General features: G+C 45.2%; 1 protein-coding gene and 1 long non-coding RNA gene across 2 annotated transcripts in view; one reads left to right on the forward strand and one right to left on the reverse strand.

Moving 5' to 3' along the window:
• Nucleotides 1-1,148: 1,148 nt before the first annotated feature.
• ZNF683 (zinc finger protein 683) overlaps nt 1,149-18,625 on the reverse strand; it is a 42,565-nt gene continuing 25,088 nt past the window's right edge. Inside the window, exons 6-7 of the mRNA XM_084814407.1 lie at nt 7,426-7,554; nt 1,149-4,311 (exon numbers count right to left, since the gene is read on the reverse strand). Coding sequence (XP_084670533.1) covers nt 3,799-4,311; nt 7,426-7,554 — 642 coding nt within the window. The 3' untranslated portion in view covers nt 1,149-3,798. The remainder of the gene's footprint in view (nt 4,312-7,425; nt 7,555-18,625) is intronic.
• Nucleotides 7,038-18,625, forward strand: part of LOC146338067 (uncharacterized) — a 37,869-nt gene continuing 26,281 nt past the window's right edge. Inside the window, exon 1 of the long non-coding RNA XR_014784934.1 lies at nt 7,038-7,201. This is a non-coding gene — a long non-coding RNA (uncharacterized LOC146338067). The remainder of the gene's footprint in view (nt 7,202-18,625) is intronic.

The following is an 18,625-nucleotide window of genomic DNA, read 5'->3' on the forward strand; positions in this document are numbered from 1 at the left end:
TTAGAAATAATAATTTAAATCAGGAATGGGCAGCTTGTGGCCCTCCAGATGTTGTGGGACTGCAACTTCCATCAGCTCTAGCCAGCATAGCTCATGGTAAGGGATGATGGGAGTTGCAGTCCCACAACATCTGGAGGGCTGCAAGTTGCCCGCCCCCGATTAAAACAGAAATACAATACATCTGAATATCCTGGGGAAGTCTGTGACCAGGTGACCTGTGTGCCTGCTGCTCAGTCTGTTGGGCGGGTGCTGCTGATGGGCAACTTCAAGATCCCTGATCTGTTCTCCCTCCGTATGATTCTTTGGCTTTAAAATCGGACTGGATACCTTCTTAAACAGAGAACCTTCCTCCCCAGGGTCATCACTAGGCACTCAAAAGATTCAGGGCTCAGACTGGTAGGACACAAATCTGCATAATATTGGCCTATGCTAATTTATATGTATGTCTGCAAATTCAGAAATAATTGCTAGGATTTATTTACATTTCCCAGAGGGCAAAGCCAGCCAGCTAATTTCTCATGCAAATCACCCCAAATGAAAGCTTCTTTTGGCACCACTTGCAATTTTCCTCTCTAAGTTTAACTGCCACATGGAGAGGTGATGCAGGGGGGGGGGTCATACTGCACAAGGAGAGGTGGGTTTACTCTTTTCTCCTAAACAGCAACACCCCGCCCCCGGAAATTCCTCCTGCACGAACAAACCTTCCAGTGGCACCAATGATTACCATGTTGATTACCATGCTTGATTACCATGTTGGAGGGGGGGGGGGTGTATATGGGTGTGATGGAGTTTTTTGTGTTTTTTTAACAACATATTGGAAGAGGAGGATTAACCCTTCCTTCTTCAATCGTGATTCCCCCCCTGAAATCCCCCCCCCCACGCATGCCTGGAAATTACATTTAGAAAAAAAAAAAACTTCCACCGACACCAGTGGACACTCACTGCTCTTGGAAATAGACTTGGGGCACTGGGAAATAGATTTGGGGCCATGGCACCCTACATAAAGGCACTCTACTAACAGAGAGGACAAAGAGGGTTTCTGGAAACCAGAGTTCCTTAGACACCAGATTGCCAGGGAGGCAGAGAAGATGTAGAAAGCAGAATTCTTTCTTTAGAGGAGTGTCTCAAGACCCTTAAGAAGATTATTAATGATAATAATAATGCATTTATTTAGAACTCTTCCATGTTTACAGCAGTTCACATACATTGTCTTTACTACTGCCTCATTAGGTATTACCGCCATATTGCAAGTTCAAGTCATCTTAAGACCAGAACAGATGTGACATGAAATGTGTGTGGGGTTTTTCCCCCGAAGTAAACCCCCCCACCCCCAGCTCTCTGTTTGTATGAATTGTACTGGGTCCCTGCTACTTGGGGAAAATAATGTTCAACCCTTTCCTGCTGTACCATTGTACTCCGACCTCTCAATTTGGGCAGAAATATTGGTATTGTGCCTGGTATACACACACACACACACACACACACACACACACCCCCCAGCAGGGCTAATAGCAGCTTTGGGGTGTATCGGTGTGATTTGAATTGGGAAAACAGGGCATGTGGGTGGTGGGAGGCTTAACCCCTTCCCTCCCACAGCACTGAGGATCCAATTCAGTTTCCCTGCCCCATTTTTAAAAGCAGGAGATGCAGCCACAGATATCTCATGTCACATCTCTTTTGGCTTTTGGACACTACACCAGAAAAGAGTTTAAAAGCTTTCCCATAAATCAAAGCATGGGCTCTTAGTTACAGGCTAAAGAGTCATAATTAAATATCAGAAGGCCAAAGAAACGAAAGCTTTTTCAAAAGACTGGGGTAAAGTCCTAGGGCAGCCTTCCCTAACCTGGTACCTTCTAGATGTGTTGGATGCTGGGGGATGCTGGGAGTTGTAGTCCAACACATCTGGGGAGCACCTGGTGTCATAGGCTCTCATCTCCTCTAACTGCAAGAAGATGGTACTGGAGAATTAAAGCTAGTCGCCTAGATCAGGTGGAGAATAACCCTGGCTTCGTGTGGTTTGGGTTGCACTGTTGGCCTCAACACAGGATATGAGGCATAGGGTATGTGGTTAATGCTAAAGGCATCTCAAAACCGAGGCAAAAAGGCTCGGAGGTGAGAAGCCTAGTTCTGCTTTGTGGCCTGGATGCCTCAAGTAGTTATGTATGGGGACAAATATATTAGGAGCTAGACAGTGAAAAGCAATAGAAATTGCTACAGAATATGAGATTAAACATGCAAGCAATGTGTGGATGGCTGTAGGGCCAGCTCAAATTATTTTGGTGCTTCTAATGGAAAATCCAAATGACCCTTTCATACTAATTAAGATGGGGCACAATCTACCCCCAAAGCCTTACCTATTTATTTATTACATTTATATCCCACCTTTCCTCCAAAGAGCTCACTATGCTGGACAGTACATGGTTCACCCCCTATCCCATTTTCCTCTCACAACATTCCTGTGAGGTAGGTTCAGCTGAGTGATTGTGACTTACCCAAGGTTACAGGAGCTTCATGGTCGAGTGGCAATTTGAACCTGGGTCTCCCGACTCCTAGTCTGCTACTAGAACCATTACACCCCACTGGCTGTGTGAAGAAACGGTATTTACCAGAAGCAAAAGTATATCTTCTCTGGCTCAAGCCGAGAATAAGGACACATTTTTTCCCCTTTCACAGTTAACCGCATCATACTTTAGTCCTTGATTTAAAACAACACCTATGAATATACCAAACTTTTACCTCAGGTAAATACAGTTTCTTCACAGCCTGTCTTGCACAAGCCTCTTGCACAAGCCTCGTGGAAATGAATGGGAATTGTGCAAGAGCATTACAGAGCACTAGAAAACTTCCAGGTAGATGGTACTTCAAGTTGTGCCAAACATACCTGTCTCCTACTCACTTTTAATGGTGCTTGAAATCTTTTGCCTGAGCTGGGCACTTCACCTCATAAAATAGGACTGCTTCTGGATGGCACAACATGTCTGGTTGTTGTTGTAAGGGCAGAGCAGTGGCAAAAATGTAATATTAATCATTCTTCTGGCTCCCTCCCCCAGCACAGGCTCAAGTGCTAAATTCTTAGCTAAGTTGTGGTCACAATTACATAGGTACAATTTTTAAGTGTGATTCATACAACCCTGAAAGTAGGCCGAAGTGTGGATTGGAAAGATGTGGTTGTCTTTGCATGTGAAAACCTACAGTGCATTTATAAAACATGTACACAACATAGAAAACCCATAACAAAATACAAATACAAACTAGTACCCAAATGTTGACACAGTCCAAGTACAAAATCACTTGCCTTTCAAATCCTACATTTTTGCCTCACCATAACTGTTTTATGGAATCATGAGGAGATGATGACACTTCCTGTGGAATCTTGCAGGAGTCCTATTTGTTAATTTTTCACACTATTTATAGGCTTCTCCTTCAGCAAACACTCTCAGAGTACCTTACATAAATAACAGACACTCCATTTTAAAAACAATTTTTTAAAAAATCCAAATAAAATATTTTGACACAGCAGAGCAATAAAATAAGGTAAAATGCTGGCATAAAACCTCATCAAATACTGAAAAGACATGGACAAATTAAAAGGTTTTCACAGAGCACCAAAAAGAAAACAAGGACGGTGCCAGGAACACCTTTCAAGGAGGGGATTTCCAAAGACAGGCTGCCACTACAGAGAAGGCCCTGTCTTCTGTCATCACCTGCCTCAGCTCTGAAGATGGCAGGACTTGGAGCAGGGCCTCAAAGGCCTCACTTCCATTCACAAGACTAAAGGGGCAGCAGTCTCCCAAAATGTTAGGCTGGCTGTGTTGGCAAGGGCTGTCTCTTCACATAAAAGGAGAAATCATTTGTTGGCAGGAGTGTGAACTGCCTGTGGAGGCTTGGTAAGCAGAGGGTATTGCCCTGGCCAGCGGCTGCCATTTCCCTCAGAATGATGGTCTCCACTAGCAGAGCAGCCCTGACAGGATCTGGCTCTCCCTCTTCTAGGTGATCAGCATCCAGACTGAAGTCGAAACGGTCAATTATGTTGTTGAAATGGCAGAGTTGGGCAGGGGAGCAGTTAGCATATGGGGTGAGCGGGCAGTATCCCCGGCGGTGTACCTCCAGGCTAACCAGGTGAATGTAGGTCTTGAGGCAGCTAGGGCAGCAGTACAGGCGCTGGCGTTCGTGCAGGCGCTGATGAAGCTTGAGCTGGATACGCTGTGTGAAACGGCAGTGGCATTGGCAGCATGCGTAGGGCTTCACCCCGGAGTGCAGCTGCAGGTGAGTTTTTAGGTTGCTGGTGCTGCTGAAGCATTTGTGGCAGACCTGGGAAGAGGGAGATCAATTCTTGTAAGCCCCTTACTGGTCTATTATGGAAAAACATAGGCCCGAGACCGAAATGACAAGTTCTGGATGACAGTAGCCTTGAGTTTGCTCTGAAGTATTGCTTTTCAGAAATCAACTAGAAGCATAATTAGAATTATGGTTCCTCATAGCACTTACTATAGTGCTATAATATATGTGATCCAGCAGTGCCTCTCCCCATGGCCTCAGCAATGGCTTCCTGCAAACTTATTTTGAAGCTTTCTCCTTGCTTTCTGCCTGTAATTATTTCATGTTCAGTGCTGTTCCAAAGTTACTGAATTATTGGTGAATTCCACTACAGTTAAATCAGCTCCTGCTCCCCCTGCAACACAAAGATGAAGCAACTGCTCCTTTGCATTGCTCCTTTATCTCTAGCAGCTGCATGACAAGTAGAAATTCAAAATGTGGGACTTTTCCCAGCATGCAGATGCATTGGGTTGGATCCAGACTTAGTCACACTTAGATTAGACCTATTGAAATAAATGGGACGTAAGTTGTTGCTAATGTAAGTCCCATTGATTTCAGTGGGTCTATTCTACATATGGCCGTGGTGGCTTAGTGGTTAAGACGCTGAACTGCAGACTGGAAGGTCGGCAGGTCAGCATTTCGAGACCCGAGTGCTGCGTGACGGAGTGAGCTCCCGTCTTCAGTCCCAGCTTCTGCCAACCTAGCAGTTCGAAAGCAAGAAATTGCAAGTAGATAAATAGGTACTGCCTCGGCGGGAAAGGTAACAGCGTTCTGTGCACCTCGGTGTTCAGTCATGCTGGCCACATGACCACGGAAGCGTCTTCGGACAGCGCCGGCTCTTCGGCTTAGAAACGGGGATGAGCACTGCACCCTAGAGTCGGACTGGTTGGGGACATCTTTACCTTTACCTTTATTCTACATATGACTAAGGGCCGATCTACATTGCGCCCACCATCGCAACAAAGTCGGGCTCCTGTTGGGTTAAATGCACTCACATTAAAACGTGATTATCCACACTCACCCATTTTCCCCGTTGTGGTTCTTGATTGAATGCGCGAGCTCGGTTCACACTCGAGAGCTGTGCTGTTTTCCTGCTCTTAAAGACGGCAGCTCTCATTGGAGGAGCAGAAACTCTCCCTGCTTCTGCTGATTCCCCGCCCGTCGTCCCTCTCTTCCTCTATCCCTGTGTGTGTGTGTAGGGATGGTGCGAGCATCCTGTTGGGACTCGAAGCCTGGTGAGAGCTTGTCCCTTGCTGCCACCACTGTAGCAGGTGGGGGTGGAGGGAAGAAGGAGGCACCTATCCTCTTCTCCCCCCCACACCTGCTGGAGGCCAGGGTGAGAGGCTGGGAGGTGTCTGCCGATGCTCTTTTCCCTGCGCCAGCCCTTTGCAGCCAGCGCGAGGAAGAGGGGCAGCGGCGATGGCACCCAGCACTCAGCTGGGGGGGCTGCCAGCATCTTCGAAGCTTCAAAGCTGCACAGCTTCAAAGACCGTGAGATGACATTGCATAGGTTCCTCAGCACTCAAAGCTTTATTACCAGCAAGGAAACAGCTAAAGGTGCATGCTCTTGTCTGATCCTGGAAGCTCAGCAGGGTTGGCCCTGGTCAGAATTTTGGATGCGCAGCCGCCTGGGAATCAGGCTTTCTGCACTAAGCAGGGGGTTGTTCACTCCCTTCAAATGACACTAACTTTTACCTCCTTCTATCCCCTGCTTTGGCTTTAAAAAAAAAATTAAGGATCACAACTGAGTGCCTTTACACATGTTGCCTTCCCCCATCCCCCCCATTCTCCCAGCAGCTTAACTAGTGCTGTAATGTTTTCTCGTGGCCCCAGTCCTGGGCACTCACTCAGGAGTAAGCCACATTGAACTCAATGGAAGTTACTACTGAGTAGACATAAGATCACCCTGTAAGTCTGCAAGCCTCAAGTAAGCCCCATTGAGCCCCATAGGGTGCTCTGGAACAAAAGAGGACATTGCTTCTGAGCTTGGTGGGGTGGGGGATCAGAGGTGTCTCCTTTCATTGCAGGGAGGCATTTTACCCTCCGCTTCCTCCGATTAAGAAATGCAGAGGCAGGAGATGCTCAGGTCGGGGGGGGGGGGCACTGCTTGCATCTTCGAAGACTGCCCAGTGAAGAAATTTATGCTTGTGTGCGGGGAAATCAGGCTGGATAAGCCCTATTCTTCGAAGATTTGAAGATAATGCCTTAATTTTTTTTTTTTAAGATCACTTACAGGGTGATCTTATGTCTACTCAGTAGTAAGTTCATTGTGTTCAATGTGGCTTACTCCCAAGCAAGTGAGTGCCCAGGATTGGGGCCGGGAGAAAACATTGCAGCAGCAGTTAAGCTGGAATGGGGGGGAAGGCAGCATGTGTAAAGGCACTCAGTTGTGATCCTTATTTTTTTTTTTTAAAGCCAAAGCAGGGGATAGAAGGAGGTAAAAGTTAGTGTCATTTGAAGGGAGAGAACAACCCCCTGAAGCCTGATTACTGGCGGCTGCACATCCAAAATCCTGACCAGGGCTGACCCAGCTGAGTAGATCAGACAAGAGCCTGCACCTCTAGCCCTCTGCTGATTGATGATAAAACTTCCAGTGCTATGAAAGCTATACTATCAGTAGCCGGAAGACCAGATGGGGGCATCTAGAGCTGTGATTGGACAGGAGGGAAATACAAACACCGCCATATATGGTCAGGCGTGGGAGGGGACTACGACCTTATAAGGTAATGAACACGGAACAGCAGAGCACATGAATGGGAAATACCAGGATATCAGGGTATTGAAAGTGGGAGCACAGAAGTGGGAAATTCTGGTCCCAGTTCGAGGCAGGTCCTGCGTAGTGTGAAAGACGAGCGGTGAAACCTTATGGGAAGTGAAAAAAAATGTAAGTAGATTGGCCCCAAGACTGGATCAACCCGTTGACAGGAAAAGATTCATTTCATCATGTAGTTGTTAATAGTGCATGTGCCCTACATGCCAGAAAAAAAAATTAAGTTGGCAGCCTTACTTCCCAAACATCTCTCCAGCCAGACATTTCCCCAGCACCATTCTATAGTCTTCCTCATTTGTTCTGTTCCACTCCAACCAATCAACAACTAGTTTTCTTACCAGGCACTCATGTGGCTTCTCGCCTGTGTGCACCAGATGGTGTTTCTGCAAGTGAGCTAGCTGGGTGAAGCGTTTTTTACAGATCTGGCATTGAAAAGGCCTCTCACCGCTGTGCACTCTCAGGTGGACCTGTAGGGGACAGTACAATGTGAGCTTGTAATTGCCAACTGGGATGGACAAATCTGTCAAGTTTGATATTCTAATTTTTCCAACATTAAATTTATTCCATCCTGTCTCTAAAACAGCTTCCATATCTTTAAGAGTGGTATGAATAGGGGCAATTCCATCACATACAGCTTTTCTCATCAAAGTATTGCACTGATGGGAAAAGTCACATTTAGTAAAGTTTTCCCCTCTCAGGCCACACTTAAAGGTACAAGAGCTGTCTCAGTCTGTGGATCTGGGGAATTTAGATGGGAGATTAGCAATCAGGAAGAAGAGGCAAAAGCTGGTCAAAATAAGGAATAAAAAATGGGATCCATGGTTGCAGTTGTGGCTGAGAGAAGAGATGAAAAATTTTCAAGGCAATGAATTTCCCCTGTTTATAGAAAATAATTTATAGAAATGGATAGAGAATGGGGGGTGGGGGGATTATAATATTTGCAGAATCTGACTATTAACATTTAACCTTTGTGCTCCATTGATTACTGAAAATACAGTACAAATATAGAAACAGAGCCTTGCTATTTCTACTTTAATGCTGGTTTTAAGGAATCCCAAATTCAATCTGGAGGAAAAATTATCTAACTGGGAAGAACACAATATAATATTTCCAAATTCAGGGATATTGTGATCAATGGCAGCATTATTACATGAGAAGGAATTGCGTCAGGAACGCAGGGCTCAATTCCATCTTGGATTCAATCGGTTGGATCCAGACTTAATTATACTTATAGGCCCATTGAAATAAAGGGAATTTAAATTAGCCATGACTAACTTAAACTAACAAAAGTCTCATTTAAATATTTATGGGGCGGGAATGTAAGAATGCCAATGACATAAGACCTAGGTGAAGATTTACGATTTGACTGAAAATGTCTCATTAAGTTTTTCTCAGAGGGTAGTACAATATAAGTTTGTTGTTGTTGTTCAGTCGTTCAGTCGTGTCCGACTCTTCGTGACCCCATGGACCATAGCACGCCAGGCCTTCCTGTCCTGCGCTCTCTCCCGGAGCGTGCTCAAGTTCATATTCATTGCATCCGTGATGCTATCTAGCCATCTCATCCTCTGCCGTCCCCTTCTCCTTTTGCCTTCAGTCTTTCCCAGCATCAGGGTCTTTTCCAGAGAGTTTTCTCTTCGCATTAGGTGGCCAAAATATTGGCGCTTCAGCTTCATTATCTGTCCTTCCAATGAGCACTCAGGGTTGATTTCCTTTAGGATGGACTGATTTGACCTCCTTGCAGTCCAGGGGACTCCTAAGAGTCTTCTCCAGCACCACAGTTCAAAAGCATCAATTCTTCGGCGCTCAGCCTTCCTTATAGTCCAGCTCTCACAGCCATACATTACTACTGGGAAAACCATAGCTTTGATTAGACGGACCTTTGTCGGCAAGGTGATGTCTCTGCTTCTTACTATGCTGTCTAGGTTGGCCATAGCTTTCCTCCCAAGGAGCAAGCGTCTTTTAATTTCATGGCTACAGTCACCGTCTGCGGTGATCTTGGAGCCCAAGAAAGTAAAATCTGTCACTGCTTCCATTTCTTCCCCTTCTATATGCCAGGAAGTGATGGGGCCAGATGCCATGATCTTCGTTTTTTTAATGTTGAGTTTCAAACCAGCTTTTGCACTCTCCTCTTTCACCCTCAACAAGAGGCTCTTTAGATCCTCTTCGCTTTCTGCCATTAGGGTGGTATCGTCTGCATATCGGAGGTTGTTGATAATTCTCCCAGCAATCTTAATTCCGACCTCTGATTCATCCAACCCGGCATTTCTCATGATGTACTCTGCATATAAGTTAAATAAGCAGGGTGACAATATGCAGCCTTGTCGTACTCCTTTCCCAATTTTGAACCAATTGGTTGTTCCATGTCTGGTTCTTACTGTTGCTTCTTGACCCTCGTACAGGTTTCTCAGGAGACAGGTAAGGTGGTCTGGTACTCCCATCATTTTAAGAATTTGCCACAGTTTGTTGTGATCCACACAATCAAAGGCTTTAGCGTAGTCAATGAAGCAGAAATAGACGTTTTTCTGGAATTCTCTTGCTTTCTCCATGATGCAGCGAATGTTGGCGATTTGATCTCTAGTTCCTCTGCCTCTTCTAAACCCAGCTTGTACTTCCGGTAGTTCTCGGTTCGCATACTGCTGAAGCCTAGCTTGTAGGATTTTGAGCATCACCTTGCTGGCATGTGAAATGAGCGCAATTGTGCGGTAGTTTGAACACTCTTTGGCGTTGCCCTTCTTTGGAATTGGAATGTAAACTGACCTTTTCCAGTCTTGTGGCCACTGTTGAGTGTTCCAGATTTGTTGGCATATTGAATGCAGCACTTTAACAGCATCATCTTTTAGGATTTTAAATAGCTCAGCTGGGAGACTGTCATCTCCGCTAGCTTTGTTGTTAGTAATGCTTCCTAAGGCCCACTTGACTTCACTCTCGAGGATGTCCGGCTCAAGTTCAGTGACCGCACTATCATGGCTATCAGGGACATTCAGATCTTTCCTGTATAGTTCTTCTGTGTATTCTTGCCACCTCTTCTTAATCTCATCTGCTTCTGTTAGGTCCCTGCCTTCTTTGTCCTTTATCATGCCCGTCTTTGCACAAAACGTTCCCTTGATATCTCCAATTTTCTTGAAGAGATCTCTAGTCTTTCCCATTCTGTTGTTTTCCTCGATTTCTTTGCATTGTTCATTTAAGAAGGCCTTCTTGTCTCTCCTTGCTATTCTCTGGAACTCTGCATTCAGTTGGGTATGTCTTCCCTTTTCTCCCTTGCTTTTCGCTTCCCTTCTTTCCTCAGCTACTTGTAAAGCCTCATCAGACAGCCACTTGGCTTTCTTGCATTTCTTTTTCTTTGGGATGGATTTCGTTGCTGCCTCCTGAACAATGTTACGGACCTCCGTCCATAGTTCCTCAGGCACTCTGTCTATCAGGTCTAATCCCTGAAATCTATTCCTCACCTCCACTGTATATTCATAAGGGATATGATTTAGGTCATACCTGAACGGTTTAGTGGTTTTCCCGACGTTCTTCAATTTAAGCCGAAATTTTGCAAGAAGCAGCTCATGATCTGAGCCACAGTCAGCTCCAGGTCTTGTTTTGACTGACTGTATAGAGCTTCTCCATCTTTGGCTGCAAAGGACATAATCAATCTGATTTCGATATTGACCATCTGGTGATGTCCATGTGTAGAGTCGCCTCTTGTGCTGTTGGAAAAGAGTGTTTGCTATGATCAGCATGTTCTCTTGGCAAAACTCTATTAGCTTTTGTCCTGCTTCATTTTGTACACCAAGGCCATGCCTGCCTGTTATCCCGGTGATTTCTTGACTTCCTACTTTAGCATTCCAATCCCCTATGATGAAGAGGACATCTTTTTTTGGTGTTATTTCTAGAAGGTGTTGTAGGTCTTCATAGAACCGATCAACCTCAGCTTCTTCGGCCTCCGTGGTTGGGGCATAGACTTGAATTACTGTGATGTTGAATGGTTTGCCTTGGATTCGTACTGAGATCATTCTATCATTTTTAAGATTGTACCCCAGTACTGCTTTTCCCACCCTTTTGTTGACTATGAGTGCTACTCCATTTCTTCTAAGGGATTCTTGCCCACAATAGTAGATATGATAGTCACCTGAATTAAATTCGCCCATGCCTGTCCATTTTAGTTCGCTGATTCCCAAGATGTCGATGTTCAATCTTGCCATCTCATGTTTGACCACCTCCAGCTTACCTTGATTCATTGATCTGACATTCCAGGTTCCTAAACAATATTGTTCTTTACAGCATCGGATTTTCTTTTCACCACCAGACACATCCACAGCTGAGTGTCCTTTCGGGTTTGGCCCAGCCGCTTCACTCTTTCTGGCGCTACTTGGAAATACCCTCTGCTCTTCCCCAGTAGCATATTGGACACCTTCCGACCTGAGGGGCTCATCTTCCGGCGTCATATCTTTTAGCCTTGTGATACGTTCCATGGGGTTTTCTTGGCAAGAATACTGGAGTGGGTTGCCATTTCCTTCTCCAGTGGACCACATTTTGTCAGAACTCTCTGCCATGACCTGTCCGTCTTGGGTGGCCCTGCACGGCATAGTTTATGACTTCACTGAGTTACGCAAGCCCCTTCACCACAACAAGGCAGTGATCCATGAAGGGGACAATATAAGTTACTCTATTGCTATTATGTAGCTCCACCCAGGCCCAATACAATTTTAAATTTTAACACAGTCCATTGCTGGAAATGTTTCATAGGCTGGGCAGACTTTTTTTTTCCATTTATGGTTTCATCACATCTACAGTTTTTGGTTTCAGATATTGGGTGCCATTTCTCAAATAACTGTGGTTATTTTGAGGCTTGATCTATCAACTATATTTTTGAATTATCTAGGTGAGAACTTTCAAGACACCAATATATTATTTGTGTTAAATCTTCTATTAGCAGCTAAAATTGTATTAGCTTGGCATTGGAAACCAGTGGTGACTGAAGAGATGTTCTTCCATCCAGAATAGACTACTATAATGCTCTCTACCTATCTTGGGATGCCTTTAAAGAGTATTCAGAAAGTACAATTGGTTCAAAATGTGGCAGCCAGATAGTTACGTTAACTGTCTGCATCCTATGGAGCATAGAACTGTGAGCCCCAAACAGGGCTTTATGGAGCATAGAACTGCATCCTATGGAACAGAATTCTCCAACTTAGAGCCCATCAGATTCTCTGGACTACAACTTGCAGCCTTACCAGACACAATGGCCATGGGTATAAGAACATAAGGAGAACCATATTGGATTAGACCAAGGGTCCATCTAGTCCAGCATTTTGTTCACACTAGGGATGGCGGAGAATTCCGCCACGGACTCCAATGAGTCTTGGATTCATTCTTTAGAATCCGGCCCGCCGGAGTCCGTGGAGGAACGGAGCACTCCCTTCCGCCACACCACGAAATTCTCCCCGGACGGACCCTACCTGCCGCCGGCCGGTCCAGTCTGCCTGCTGCTATCCGCTGCCCCAGTCTGCCCCGGTGTAGTGGATGCCATTTGCATCCCTGCTTTAGCTGTGATAGGCTATGTAAATCTTTATGTAGCCTATCACGGCAAAGAGCAGGGACGCAAATGGTGTCCGCTACACCATTTGCGTTGCTACTCTTTTTGTGATAGGCTACGTAAAGATTCACGTAGCCGATCACGGCTAAAGCAGGGATGCAAATGACTTCCGTTATGCCGGACGCCATTTGCGGTCGCAGACCGGCAGCAGACAGAAGTCCGGCTGCGGATGGGCCCGGCTGGCGGTTCTATGCTGGGGAGGATTCTGGGGGGAGGGACGGATCGCGTCCCCCCCCCATGGACGCCCCGGAATGGAATGGTAAGTGGATTTCGAACACCCCTAGTTCACACAGTGGCCAACCAGCTGTCAGCCAGGAAACCACAAGCAGGACACAAGTGCAACAGCACCCTCCCACCCATGTTCCCCAGCAACTGGATAGAAATGGTAGTCCAACACATCCAGAGGGCACCAGGTTGGGGAAGGCTGCTGTGGAACATATATCTGTGAGCCCTAAAGAGTGTTACAACCACTCCCTTGTTTCCCCTGTGACTCACATACATTGCTACAAATCTCCTGTCCCAGGCTGACTATAACACTGAACAGGAGCACTCTTTTAAAGGCTGGGGATACATTGCTACCATTTTGTTGCAAGTATGAACTTGTATAACGGCACAATCCTGTGCATGTTTTGACAGAAACAGGTCCCACAACTCCCAGCATCGCCCAGTCAGCGCCATGCCTTAATCTGTGATCATTTTTTTAATCCGCATAAAAATTTATATTTAAATACATATTTTGAAGGAATTTTCTCACAAAATCCACAGCAATGGATATATTTCTCTCAAAGACCATATTCCTAAATGCATTTCATGCTAAAATATGCATTTTTAAAGCATTTTGGTATGACTTTTGGGCAGAAAACTGCACTGCAAAACTCGGAGAAGTGTGAAATGAAATCAGAAGGATAAATGCATTCTGATTTGTACAGTAGTACATTTGTACATGCTGGCTGGGGTATGCTGGGAGTTGCAGGACCTATTTCTGTCTAAACATGTATAGGATTGTGGCCTAAATCTGCTAGCTAATAGGAATGTTAAAGGATTTCTTTTGATCTGCATTTTTGAAGCAGTTTAATGTACAAATCAGAACCTACTTATCCTTCCGCACTTCTTGGAATTTTGCAATGTAGTTTTCGGCTCAAAAGTCATACCAAAATGCTTTAAAATGCATATTTTATTATCAAATACAGTTAGGAATGTGCATTTTGACAGAAAATATATTAATGTGTATTTTGTGAGAAAATATATTCAAAATAGTATTTAAATACAAATTTTCATGTGGATTAAAAAAATGATCACAGATTAAGGCAAAAATGGGATGAGATGTATGTATGGATGAAAACATAGGAAACTGGCATGGACTGGAAAGACACTCATCCATTCAAGCCTACTAACTAAAGGCCTGTCAACTTTGAAGGACGGGAGGGATACCCTCTTCCCCACAACTCTGGAGCTTCCTTCAGAAGGCAGATATTGGGGTTCATCACACACAGCTTTTATTCTGCCTCTCTCTTGGAAGTTTGTGAGCTCTTTAGATGATGCTGTCCCCCTCCAGAGTGTCTCCTGCCATTTCCTCCAGCCTATCTCGTGTTTTCCCCAAACGCAAAAAAGTGGTATTTTCTCCAGCCCATGGAACATGAACATCATGACCACCCTGCGAAATTCTCCAGTAGTGGAAGAAACTGCTGTGTCTGCCCGCTGTGGGTGTTTGTTTTCAGTTGTTAGGGGTGCAGTCAGGATGAGATTTGACAGGAGCAAGGGCAAGAATTGCCTGCCGATTGCGCCTCAGAGTCTCCTGCCTCTGCGTTTCTCAGCTGGAGGGAGAAGAAGGTAAAACGCCTCCCTGCAATGAAGGGAGACACATCTGATCCCCCACCCCACCAAGCTCAGAAGCAATATCCTCTGTTGCTTCAGAGCACCCTATTAAGTTCAGTGGGGCTTACTCCCAAGTAAGTGTGCCAAGGGTTGCAGATTTACAGCACAATCTTACATTTTATGTCCCCTGAGAAGTAAGTCAGAGGTTTCCTGGGGGCTGCGAGAAAACAGTACAGCAGAAGTTAAGCTACGAAAACAAGACTCCCCCGCCCCCGCTCCTTTGCACACATGCCAGGGAAGGAGGAAGGCATTCCCTCAGTTCAAACCACATGGCTTGAAGCCCTTCCTAATCCCGCAAAGAAATGGAAAGCAGGAAGCTCCAGAAAGGATTTGGGTTTTTCTGGGTTTTTTGCTTAATGTAGAAACACCCATTGTTCTCCCTTTGGTGCCCCTATCAGTGGCAGCTCAGCTGCCCATTATCAGGAGTGTCATATACTTTACAAGACAAAGTAAAGGGCTACATCTGGGGATACTAGTGGGGTGGTCCCCTTCCTCTTGTGACCCCAATCACTGAGAATCAAGCAACCTTCTATCTCCATAGCCCCATGCTCGTAGCCAGGTTTTACCAGCCATTAAGCATGATGAGGGCTTTGGCCTGCCCTCAAGGGTTTCCATAGCAACACAGATGTGGAGTTATGGTTCTTACTGACTACCTTTCCTCCCCACTTAAACATAATAGTGTCAGAGTGTTCTTCTGAGGGAGGGTGGCCAGTGTGTTCCAGCCTTAGTTATCCTATTCATGAGGTGTTGCCATTTCTTTAATTACCCTTTAAAAACTATTGGTTTAATACTGTCGCTATGAGCATGTATATTTGGAAGTCGGTTCCAGTGATGCAAGTTGGGACTTATCTAAAAGCATACTTAGAAATCTGTCATTATAGAGACCCCTAAGAGCTTGGCAGGGTAGAAAGGGGAGGTGATTCCTTCCCCTGAGGTAAACGTTGGTGAGGGAAAAGTGGCTGAGTAAGCGCAACCTCACCTCCACCCACCAGCCAGTTGCGGTCCGGGCAGGGCAGGGCGACTTCTTCACCCACACAACTGGGGCAGCATAATAGTGCTGCCTTTTCTTCAAGGCAGCCACCCAGTGACAGGAGAGAACAGAGCCCTAGAGACAGAGAGTAGAACAGACAGCAGCCTGTGTATAGCCGCCTTGCCTCAAGGAGCCCAAAGCAGAGCAAATGCAAATAGGCTTGGAGCAGACTGACTGTGCTCTGCCCTCAAGCGGTCAGGATTCTGTATGCACTCTCCCCTACATCTTTTTGGGGTGGAGGGATTTACTCACTTCTAGGACAGGGTCGTTTTTGAAATAAATATACTTCTGCATACATTGGGGTTCCCTTGGGTATGCAGAAACCTTCTGCTTGTTTGTCTGCGGCTCTGTTTTGCTTCCAAACTGATTGGCATGGGAACACCAAGTTCAGTATTAGAGGGAAGGATAATGATGATAAAGGCCAGTTCCAAGGGTTCATCTGTCACATTCTGGCATCTGTCAAAGAACTGGAAGCCAGAGTCGAGCTATGTAGACAGAGGCAAGCTCAGCTCCCTATGCTGTCCCACAGAACTCATTGGGAGCCATAAACAGGGTGCAGTGAGATTCAGTTGGGAGAGGGACAAAGAATGACCCTCGTTCCTCAACTCTAGGATTCTGAACGTCAGGAGAACAGTTCATCTATATTCCTCTTCCACAATAATGTCCTTTACTTTATCCCATAGATGTGAATGGCTGCCATTTTACCTATGGCTGCCATTTTACCTATGGGGAAAAACAGAACACTGTACTTGTGGACATGTTGCAGTTTGCTCTCTGAAAAGAAAGAGGAACTTCTCATTCAAGGAACAAGAACTATTGCCTGTGATGAAGGGCATGTTACACTCAAAATGCATTGGGGATATTAAGAAATTAGGAGGTTACTCTTGAATTCATCCCCTTCATGGATCACTGCCTTGTTGTGGCGAAGGGGCTTGCGTAACTCAGTGAAGCCATAAGCTATGCCGTGCAGGGCCACCCAAGACGGACAGGTCATGGCAGAGAGTTCTGACAAAATGTGGTCCACTGGAGAAGGAAATGGCAACCCACTCCAGTATTCTTGCCAAGAAAACCCCATGGAACATATCACAAGGCTAAAAGATATGATGCCAGAAGATGAGCCCCTCAGGTTGGAAGGTGTCCAATATACTACTGGGGAAGAGCAGAGGGTATTTCCAAGTAGAGCCAGAAAGAGTGATGCGGCTCGGCCAAAGCCGAAAGGACACTCAGCTGTGGATGTGTCTGGTGGTGAAAAGAAAATCCGATGCTGTAAAGAACAATATTGTTTAGGAACCTGGAATGTAAGATCAATGAATCAAGGTAAGCTGGAGGTGGTCAAACATGAGATGGCAAGATTGAACATCGACATCTTGGGAATCAGTGAACTCAAATGGACAGGCATGGGCGAATTTAATTCAGGTGACCATCATATCTACTATTGTGGGCAAGAATCCCTTAGAAGAAATGGAGTAGCACTCATAGTCAACAAAAGGGTGGGAAAAGCAGTACTGGGGTACAATCTTAAAAATGATAGAGTGATCTCAGTACGAATCCAAGGCAAACCATTCAACATCACAGTAATACAAGTCTATGCCCCAAACACTGATGCCGAAGAAGCTGAGGTTGATCGGTTCTATGAAGACCTACAACACCTTCTAGAACTAACACCAAAAAAAGATGTCCTCTTCATCATAGGGGATTGGAATGCCAAAGTAGGAAGTCAAGAAATCACTGGGATAACAGGCAGGCATGGCCTTGGTGTACAAAATGAAGCAGGACAAAAGCTAATAGAGTTTTGCCAAGAGAACACACTGATCATAGCAAACAGTCTTTTCCAACAGCACAAGAGACGACTCTACACATGGACATCACCAGATGGTCAATATCGAAATCAGATTGATTATGTCCTTTGCAGCCAAAGATGGAGAAGCTCTATACAGTCAGTCAAAACAAAACCTGGAGCTGACTGTGGCTCAGATCATGAGCTTCTTCTTGCAAAATTTCGGCTTAAATTGAAGAACGTAGGGAAAACCACTAAACCATTCAGGTATGACCTAAATCATATCCCTGATGAATATACAGTGGAGGTGAGGAATAGATTTCAGGGATTAGACCTGATAGACAGAGTGCCTGAGGAACTATGGACGGAGGTCCGTAACATTGTTCAGGAGGCAGCAACGAAATCCATCCCAAAGAAAAAGAAATGCAAGAAAGCCAAGTGGCTGTCTGATGAGGCTTTACAAGTAGCTGAGGAAAGAAGGGAAGCGAAAAGCAAGGGAGAAAGGGGAAGATATATCCAACTAAATGCAGATTTCCAGAGAATAGCAAGGAGCGACAAGAAGGCCTTCTTAAATGAACAATGCAAAGAAATCGAGGAAAACAACAGAATGGGAAAGACTAGAGATCTCTTCAAGAAATTGAAGATCTCAAGGGAACGTTTTGTGCAAAGACGGGCATGATAAAGGACAAAGAAGGCAGGGACCTAACAGATGCAGATGAGATTAAGAAGAGGTGGAAAGAATACACAGAAGAACTATACAGGAAAGATCTGAATGTCCCTGATAGCCATGATAGTGCGGTCACTGAACTTGAGCCGGACATCCTCGAGAGTGAAGTCAAGTGGGCCTTAGGAAGCATTACTAACAACAAAGCTAGTGGAGATGACAGTATTCCAGCTGAGCTATTTAAAATCCTAAAAGATGATGCTGTTAAAGTGCTGCATTCAATATGCCAACAAATTTGGAATACTCAACAATGGCCGCAAGATTGGAAAAGGTCAGTTTACATTCCAATTCCAAAGAAGGGCAACGCCAAAGAGTGTTGAAACTACCATACAATTGCGCTCATTTCACATGCCAGCAAGGTGATGCTCAAAATCCTACAAGCTAGGCTTCAGCAGTATGCGAACTGAGAACTACCGGAAGTACAAGCTGGGTTTAGAAGAGGCAGAGGAACTAGAGATCAAATCGCCAACATTCGCTGGATCATGGAGAAAGCAAGAGAATTCCAGAAAAACGTCTATTTCTGCTTCATTGACTATGCTAAAGCCTTTGAT

Source organism: Heloderma suspectum, chromosome 10, assembly GCF_057233095.1.
Source record: "Heloderma suspectum isolate Gila_16-S chromosome 10, 16-S_ref, whole genome shotgun sequence".
NCBI classification, from domain to species: Eukaryota; Metazoa; Chordata; class Lepidosauria; order Squamata; family Helodermatidae; genus Heloderma; species Heloderma suspectum.